Genomic DNA, 9,621 nt, shown 5'->3' on the forward strand with positions numbered 1-9,621 from the left:
CTTCCCTCCCTCACGCCAGCACAGACATCACGCTCTTCTCCTTATTACCGCCTTTATTTAGGGGGCAGCTTTTATTCGGGGAAAAGGAGAAAGGAAAAAAACCCAAAAAAACAGAAAAACATGGTGGCCGAGCGTCAATAAAATGCACACGCACATATATTACATACAAACACAAAAATGAAATAGGAAAAAAATTACTCGTCTCTTTCCAGTAGCAGTGGTCTTGGCCAAAAATGTAGAACCCCAGCCAGGACAGGAGATAACTCCTGACATTTCCTTGAGCCCTTTCCCCTCTCCCACCCCCTCCAATAATTAATTTAAAAAGCTGCACTCTCTTTGTGTTAAAAACACTACTTTTATAAATAATTTAATATCCTCCCTTCCCACGAAATGCTAGTTGCCGGACAGGAGAAAAGGTTTCTTTTGGCACAGTGATGCATTGCTTTGAAGTACAGACTTACGGCTCCACAGCAGACCCCGGACCCCAACCCTCCTCTCTCTCCCTGCTGATCCCGGCCCCCTCCCTTCTCCCCACCCTCCCAAGCGCACAGCGCATCCCCCAGCGGCCGCCACCGCGCCCCTCCGCGGGGCGCCCCCGCTCTGCTGCCCCAAGCTTCGGTAGCAGGAGACGTGGGGACAAGAGAGGGGCATAGAAAGGAGGTGGCGAGGGACTGGCTTAAGTCAAGTAGTCTCAAAGAACAGTAAGAAGCACTTGAGGCTCATGGCTATGTCCAAACCGACAGTCGATTCCCACCCCCCCCCCCCCCCCCCCGCCCTTTTATTTTTCCTTTTTTTCTTTTCTTTCCTTTTTTTTTTTTTTTTTTTTTTTGGCTTAAGTTAAACCCACTGTCATTTCACTAAGGCACAGTCACCGAGGCTTTTGTTTGGAGGCTGTGGTCGCCTCTGGAGTTAAAGTGCGGGATCCAGAGCCTCCTCCTTTCCCCCTCCACGCTTCCCCGGGCATGTCCCTCGCAGGGGAGGAGGGGGGCTCCATTAAGCCAGGGGGGTCTCCACGGCGTACGGCTGGAACGAGGCCGAGCCCCCCGCCGCCGGCGGCAGCGGCCCGGCGAGTCGGAGGGGCCCGTAGAGCGGGGAGCCGGGCGGCGGCCCCCGCCCGCCCTTGGGGAGGCCGGCCTGGAACAGCGGCGCCCGCTGCCGCTCCGCCAGCGGCGCCGCCTCCCCCGGGACCAACGAGGGCCGCCCGCCCCCCAGCAGCAGTGCCGGCGGCGGGGGGGACGGTTCTCCCAGCCCGTAGGCGCAGAGCTGCAGGAGGCCCCCGCCGTAGAGGGCGGCGGCGGCGGGCGGGGGCTGCGCGGCAGGTGGGTACGGCAGCAGCGGGTAGGGGCCGGGCAGCAGGTGCGGGGGCGCGGGCGGCGCCGGCCACAGGAGGCGGGCGTGCGGCGCCGGCGGCGGCTGCGGGGCGGCGCGGGGTCCCGCCGGCCGCTGCAGGAGGCTCTCGATGGCGAAGGAGCTGGAGAACTTGGCGGCGCCGCCGCCCGCCGGCCTCGCCCCGCCGCCCCCCGCCGCTGCCTCCTTGGCGCCCGACGGGCAGCGACAGGGCGAGGAGGCGCAGCAGCAGCGCGGAGAAGCGCCGGGGGACGCGGCGCCCGCTCCAGCCGCCTCCTGCGGCACTTGCGGCGGGGCGCCGGCGGCCGGGCGGGCGGGCTGCGGCGGCGGGGCGGCGCGGCTGAGGCGCTTGCGGCGGCGGCGGAAGACGCCGTCGGCGAAGGTGTACTCGCTGCTGGGGTTCAGCATCCAGTAGTTGTCCTTGCCCCAGGGCCGCGCCGGGTCGCGCAGCACCTTGACGAAGCAGTCGTTGAGGGAGAGGTTGTGGCGCACCGAGTTGCGCCAGCCGGTGTAGGCGCCGCGGAAGAAGGGGAAGCGGCTCATCAGGTAGTCGTTGATCTCGGCCAGGGTCAGGCGGCCGCCCGCCGAGTCGCGGATGGCCATAGCGATCAGCGCGATGTAGGAGTAGGGCGGCTTCGGCCGCCGCGTGTAGGGTTTCCCCTTGGCGCTCTCGGCAGGCGGCGGTGGCGGGGGCTGCGGCGTGGGGGGCGCCGGCGGGGGATGCCCCGGCCGCCCGGCCGCGCCGCCCGGGCTGTTGGCCGCGCAGTCACCGTCCGAGCCCAGCTCGCTCTCTGCCGGAGCCGGGGAGAGCGACCCGCTGCCTTCCTGGTCGCTGCCGGTGCTCAGCTTGTCCTCATAGTGCTGCGAGAACACCTCCAGCTTCATGGCGATGGCGCCGCCGGCCCCCCCGCGGCTCCGCTGGGCGGGCGCGACCCCCGCCCCTCGGCTCGGCCTCAAGGGAGGCGGGAGGCAGCGAGGAAACCTAGGGGCTTTCTGTCCCCTCGCCGGCTTGGACAGCTCCGCGGCGGCAGGCGACACCGGCAAGGCAGGGCAGCGGGGTTCCGCGCCCGGCTCAGCCCGCCGGCCCGCGGGGTCGCTGGCGGGGGCCGGCCCCTTCGCGGCCGGGGGTCACCGAGGCCGGGCGGCGGTGCCCTGCCACCCTCGGGACCGGGCGATTCCTCCGGGCTTCCACCTCCTCCTCCGCCACTGGGGCGCTCGCTCTCCTTTTTGTCCTTGTCGCTCTCTACTCTCGCTGCTCCATGGGGCCGAAGGAGAGGGGCGAGGCGGCCCCCGTGGAGATGGTGCGAGTAGAGGGCGGGCGGGCGGCTGCCGGAGCCGGCACCTCTCCGTGTCCGCCCGGGCTCGGTGCTCCTCGGGGCCGCTGCCGGTGTTACCGTTCGGCGCTCCCCGGGCGGGGGAGAAGCTCTTGAGGGCCGTCGGGGTTACTCCGCTCTCGCCGGCTTCGACCCTTGTCAGTGCCGGGACGCAGGGCTGGCTCCTCGGTGCGAGGCGGGCAGCAGACGGGTTATTAGGGTTATTAGTGTTATTGTCATTATCTCTCCCTTCCCCTGTGGTTGTGTGTCTCTCCACCACTTTCAGACCAGCCCATTATAACGCCGGCGAGAGGCGGAGCCAGGACAAAGATCTTAAAGGGTGGTGGGTGGAGAAGCAAGGTAGCAAAGGTGGGTATGCCCTAATAAGCCGTATTAGAGCCGTGATTAGCCAAGATGACAGCGAGGTCTTGTTGGAAAGTTATTTTACGAAACTTGTTTGTATTTTCTCCTGCCAGGTCCCTCCCCTTCCCGGGTATTTCGAACGAAGCCGCAGTTCGGCGCGACTAAGCAGAGCCGGCCCGCCTCCCAGGTGTAAAATGCAGAATGACTTATAGGTGGCAGAGCTGAACCTGTTACGTGCAGTGATTTATTTTAATAGCGCCGTGTAAAGCAACAAGTTGTAATATGACAGCTCAACAACCTGTTGGAAAATAATACACGACTTTGCAGTTGTAAATTCCTAATGATTTATGTAGTCTGACAAAATAGTTTCAGTCCTGGTCTCTCTTTTTTCTCTCAAGAAAACATTGCTATTTTCTTTGTCATAAGCACACCTAGTGCAGAGATAGGATGGGAATAGGTAGGCAATGCTTTGGAGTTTTGCTATGAGAGAGTTAGTCAAAGCCTTAACCTTAGTTTTACGTGTGCTACTGCTTCTGTGGTAGCGTTGCTTGAGCTCTTCTGGATGGTGTGTTTGTAACCTCTCTCTTAAAATTGTCACTCCCTGGTAAAATGTTTTATTGTGCAGGTTTTGGGTTTGGGGTTTGGTGGTTTTTTTAATGGTAATTTTAACATTTTTTTTTTTAAATCACAGTGAATCTGTAAATTTCCCATAAAACTTGGGACAACATATTCTGAAATTTCATGTAGACACTTTTCTTTCTAAAAAAATTAGTCATCGTTTTTGGTTTTGTTTTTAGGTTTAAGTTGTCAAACTCCTTCAGAGTTTGGTTGTTTTTTTTTTTTCCCTCATTCAACATTATTCTAGATAGAACAACTCAATGAAGAGAGCTAGCTGGCATCAGCTTCTGTGAAAACTCCCTGTTCTGCTCACTGTTCAGAGTCCATTGCAAAATGCCATTTCACTTCATATGGCAGTAACGCTGGTGTCTGCAAAACAATAACAAAAACATCAGCAGAAATCCAGTGTGGTGCTTATGTTTAATTTCTCATATGTATGCTTCAAATTTTGTGTCCTGGAGTAAGAGTTGGATTGCTCCATATTTTTCAAAAGCAGTCTTTCTAAATTGGACCTTATTTTAGAATAAATACATAATGCAGAGTCACTCTGGTTAGGACTATTCCGCTGTGGTCTGGCTCTCAAGGAGTATTGGAGAGGAAGATGAAAAAAGACAGGTTTAAAGGACTAAGAGGAGAAACAAACTGCCCTACTTTATATCTTGATCTCTGTTGAATAAAATATATGTTCCCCCACACACAGCTGAGTTTTGTTTCTCAAAGCTTTGCCATTTCTTCAGTCTGCATGAGTTTACGTGGTAAATACTGAAGAGTGAGAGGTTCTTCTGTCCCTCTCATTGCATTCTTGACAACTTGAATAGAAATAATAGTACACTGGATGTTTTGCCATTCTCACAAAAGCTGTACCAGCTAAGAAAAGCAGGCAATTCAGCAAGACAAAAATTAGAGGAGGGAGACCTCTCTTGGTTCCTTGTTGTTGTTGTCTCCATGTAATGTAAACTGAAATCCTTCAGTAAAGTATTGTCTTAGCTGTAGGTGCCAATGTTTGTGTTTAAGGGTATGGGAAAAACGTATCATTCCTTCCAAAACTCATATTTTCTATGATGATGCCAATGGCAAGGGTAGGTTTTTTCCTCTTCCTGCTTTTGTTGTAAATAGCAGTGAAGTAGCGATGATTTGCTAGCTTGCCTTTGATGTTTATTTTATTACCGTTCCACTATTTGTGTGGAAAATGTACACATTGTCTCTTATCTTTATTCAAAGAACTTAAAAAGTCATTCAAATGCTGTAGGTAAACACGTCAGACATAACAGAAGCTTTTTCACAACCATACTTCAAGACTAGGAGTGGATGGCAAAGCTGGTTTTGCAGGATTTAAGAGGGGACAGAAGCTTGTACTCAAAATAATACAAAGATAGCTATTAATGAGTGGGAGCAGGGAATCTTTCTAAGATCAGCATTGATTCTTGTTGTGGCTCAAGGTCCCTTTGCTACCTCTGAGCCAGTGCCTGTTGTAAACTGTCCCTTAAAATTTCTGGTGGCTCTAATCTGGGAAAATCTATGAAGGTGGTCATGAAAGGGCCGTGAAAGGTTTAAATAGAGCCTTCCTGGCTTGAGTGAGAGCAATACCAAGCCCATTGCTAACGCTGTCCATGAAACACAAGCCAAGTTGTAAGAAGTGGTGAAATAATCCAACTACTCCCATCTCTCACCACTGAGAGTGTATGTAACCTCAAGTCTTTTCCTGCTATAGTTTTTTAAAAGGCACAGTATCGCCTTCAGGTTTATAAAGATTAACACAATCATCGGAAAAACTGATTCTGTTAAGTAAACTTCACATCAAAAGCACTTTGATGTGCTGTATTATAGCAAAGCCAAACACCCCACCCCCATCACCCCAAGAAAACCTCCAAAAACCTCCAGTGAAGCAATGTAAAAAAAAAAAAAAATCTAATTCTTTGTTCTAAAATGAAATGTCTCTTCCTCTTTAGATCAGCAGAGCAGGACTTTTTTTGATGTACGATCCCCTCTTTTCCTACCCAAAACAGTACCCAGTCAAAGACAAATGGAGAAATGTGAATGGTTGCTTGAAAATCACACGATCAGCTTTGCTTTCTGTTTTTTGTAGTATTTCAGTCATTTAATTCAGAAATAGTCTGTCAATGGGTATTTGGAGATTAGGTTCTCTAGTCCTTTGCGGTTTGCTGAAGCTACCAATTACAAAAATATTCCTTGCTAAATGTAGAAAAATGCTACACTGTCTGGTGGTTGTGAGTGTATTTTTGGTTGATCCAGTTATGTTGTCTCCATGGTATTTTAAACCATGGAGACATGGGTTTTTAGTTCAGCAAACGCTGTACAAAGGTGTGTCACGATATGTTCTTGGTTAAATTTTTTTAAAAATATCATTTAGTCTAGTTATTTTTTTTTTTTTTTACCCAGTTCTTTCTTACTTCTCTTTTCTGCCTTCTGTCTCTCCAGACCACTAACTGTAGATTAGAGAGGGTTTCCAGGTAAGGACATATAAGAATGACCGGTCAATAAAGGTCTCTGTGGCGACTGGGAACGTCCTATAGTTAGTGGTAGGCAAGCTTGTATGTGGATCTGAGATGTCCAGCACACCAGCTGGACAAAGTGCTCCATCATCTCTTCTCCTCCTGTGGCAAGCTGCAGGACTGCACTGCCTTGCCAGGAATGATCAAACTGGATACACTACGTGAAAAACAATAGAGCAGTTCAAAGAGTTTGCTCTGGATGGGCTGCTCACAGCAGGAGATGTGCCTAGCATCCATAAATGAGCTACGGTCTGTGAAGGTTGGCTAATTGCACTATGTATATTTTTGTAGTTGAAGGAAATCCAGCTAGAGACCAAGCTGTAAGAAAGGAGGTTAGTGGAAATTCCTTTAGACCTTGAGAGGAAGAGTTTGATCACTGAAGCAGAATGCTTATCTACGTGAATTCCCTCATTGGGAAAGACTGGCACTTTTTCACAAGGACAGACATTCCCTGTGGGTAGAAATTCTCTCATGTCTTTGGCAGGTACTAAGAGCTGAATTTACAGTGGGGAGTTCCATTTCAAATTTGTTTCATGCAGTCTTTATTTTCTTGGGAGATGTTGCTCAGAATGAAATTTTCCCATGCTGAGAGATTAGTATCACTTCCTCCCCGTGCCCACTTCATGTTCCATAAAAAATGTCGTCATCTAAGCAATTTTTTTTCTCCAGAGCCCTGGATTGTGACAGAATGGGCAGGCACAGATTTTCTCTTCTGAAGGAAGTGACATTATTGCTCTTGTTATTAATACTTACACCATCTTTTCATGGACAAATCTCAGAATTCTCCCATTTTACAAGCGACAAGGAGTGAAGGCGAGTCCCGCTGAAAATAATTCAGTAAGTCAGTTGCAGCCCTGTCTGTAGAATTGAGCTCTCTGGAGCCCTTGTCCTGTACTGTGTCCACTGAGTTATCCACCACAAGGCCTCCCTGGAAAGTGCTGTACCATTTAGCAAGGAGCTGTCAATATGGAGATTGCTCTGTCCTGAGACTCAGATAATTTATAGCTAATTCTCTGTTTTTACTAGTGCTGTGTTAAGCCTCCAGGGCTTGAATGAGGTTCCACACTGGCATAAGGTGAACCTCTCTGGAATATATTGCAGGTTTGCAGTCTGAGAAATACGTGACATAAAAAAAGTGCAGGGTGAGGTTAAATCAAGACAGTGTTTACAACATATTTTGTGATGACTTAATTCAGTAACTGTCCCCATAGGCTTTTCTCATGGCTGATTGCTGGGTTTCATGTAACTGCACCACGGGGGACAAAATCCAAATGGTGATGGACTTAGGGGCTTGTGGATCTATTCAAGGAAATTTTTCTTACAGTGGGGAAGAAACTGGTATTGGAAAGCAGCACATGTATTGATAATCCTGGATGTAATTGTGAGGAGAGAATTGCTTGCTAAGGGGCAGACTCCACTGCAATTAGAAGTTACGCTGTGTTATGCTTGTTATGAAGTTATGATGCAGAAGCCATTTGGTGAAATTCTATGGCTCTCTGCCAAGCACAGTGAATGAGTTTTGCTACTGGTGCCAAACAAACTTAAAAAGAAACCATCATAGCTTGTTTTTGCTGGTGCCAGACCAAATATCTGTTGGCATCCAACTTGGTATTGATGCCAGAGGCTTGCTATCACTGGCCCGTGATATGAGGAAACACCAGCTGAGCTGTTACAATAGCCTCTCACTGCCTGCAAGTCCATGCATTGATGGAGGAAAGTGAAGAACTTTGAAAGAGAATTACAGCAAAATTAACTGAGGAATGAAGGACTTTGAATATATGATGGAGACTGAGTGAACTTTGCTAGCCCTTGCTGGAGTACACCTAAGCCAACTCAAACCCACATATATTTTACATGGGTAAACAGTGACTAGAGATATGAAGGATATGTTTCAATTCAACGAAGTTAAAGTACTATTTATAGCACCGTGGATCAACACATTAATCACCTTGCCAATAATATTCCAGTTGAACGGCAATAAGTATTTAACTTTCTTACTTCTGGGTTGGATTTCTTTTGGGGTGTGTGGTTTTTTTGTTTGTTTCTCCCCCCCCCCCTCCCCCCAGCTATTTCTGGGTGGAATCCCATGATTTATATAAGCATTAGCAAAATCTATAAATAAATAATGGTGTGGAAACCTTCTTGATTTTTATTTTTTCCAAGACCAAGTGAAATGCACTATAATGGAGCTATTTGGGAGCAGGCTGCTGACAGTCAGACTTTCCTATGGTAGGCAGGATTTGGCAGTACTATCCCTAAATTGTACCTCTCTTGTGCATTTTCTACCCTGCATTTGCTGTGTTCTACAACCCCCTGGACAGCTCCAGTATCACTGGTATCTGAAAATCTGGTCCATGCTGCTGCTGGCTTACTCCTGGAACAGAGAGCAGAATTACACCGAGGGTACATCCACTGCGGTACCTCTGGTGGTGGGAGATGGGGATTTATGTCCTGCAAACTAGTTCCAGAAATTGAGCACGTTTCCACCACCTTTCGGGTGGCAGAGAAATGCAGTAAAAGCTTGGGGAGCTGGTCCTTTTGTTGCTGCAGATGTAATAAAATCATTACTTCATTGAGTTGCATACACTGTGTATTTGATTTCCAGTTCCTAGGTGAGTTCTTAAGGGATTAGCTGAGTTTCAGTCTCTTTAAGGTGTGAATAAACATCCTGTTGCCTCACACCCATGAAATTTCTTCCCTACAGATGTCAAAGTGCTTTGTACAGAGTGTTGCTATTTTGGTTCTGTAAGTAAAGGTTCACAGGTTTTGAATGTCTTGGCCAAATTTAGATGATCTAAGACGGGAATAGGACATGGGTTTCCTAATTCCTCCACTACTGCTCTACCTACTAACCCTGTTGTTTCCCTGAACCTTTACATATACTTTAGTAGATTAATAATTAACCTCCAAGTGGGGCACTTTGAAGCAAATGTAAAATGAAACCAAACACTTGTCATGGTTTTTAGTCATACCAGATTTGCAAGTAGGGTGTGTTTAAATGATGGAAGTAGATAAAGTCTTGTTAATTTAGATTAGAGTAAAAGTCAGTGCCTTATCAAAGCAAGTGACTAATTAGGAAAACTATTACCTTTTGGAAAAGAAACAGTTGAACTATCACTCAAAATTATTTTAACTAATTGAACTGTAGTGATATTTAGAGTAAAGGCTCGTGCAGCTGCTGGAAAATGAGAAAGAGCTTTTCCCAGGAATTGCCAGGGTTCTGGGGGTTTTTTGATAATTTTGCTTTTAGAAAGTTAACAGTACTTGTCATCACTGTGTAAACATGGGGATGGGAGGAGAGTCCCGTGAGTCATCAGGGAGCCAAACATACAGAATTTAAGTGAAGAACTGGAGCATTTGTATTAAACATACTGCCTTCATTCTCTTCACCTTACCAAGCCAACAGGATAGCAAAGTGCTCGTGAATGGTTTGAAATGATGAAGTGAATCTGAGGTCTGTAATAACA

General features: G+C 48.6%; 1 protein-coding gene across 1 annotated transcript; it reads right to left on the minus strand.

Moving 5' to 3' along the window:
* Positions 1-806: 806 nt before the first annotated feature.
* Positions 807-3,043, minus strand: FOXQ1 (forkhead box Q1). Its single transcript, XM_066187157.1, has one exon. The coding sequence runs from the start codon at positions 2,230-2,232 to the stop codon at positions 994-996; it is 1,239 nt and encodes a 412-aa protein (XP_066043254.1). The 5' UTR covers positions 2,233-3,043; the 3' UTR covers positions 807-993.
* Positions 3,044-9,621: the final 6,578 nt, after the last annotated feature.

This window comes from Chamaea fasciata, unplaced genomic scaffold, assembly GCF_029207755.1.
Source record: "Chamaea fasciata isolate MVZ Bird 193981 ecotype frontalis unplaced genomic scaffold, bChaFas1.0.hap1 SCAF_1, whole genome shotgun sequence".
In the NCBI taxonomy this organism is placed as follows: Eukaryota; Metazoa; Chordata; class Aves; order Passeriformes; family Sylviidae; genus Chamaea; species Chamaea fasciata.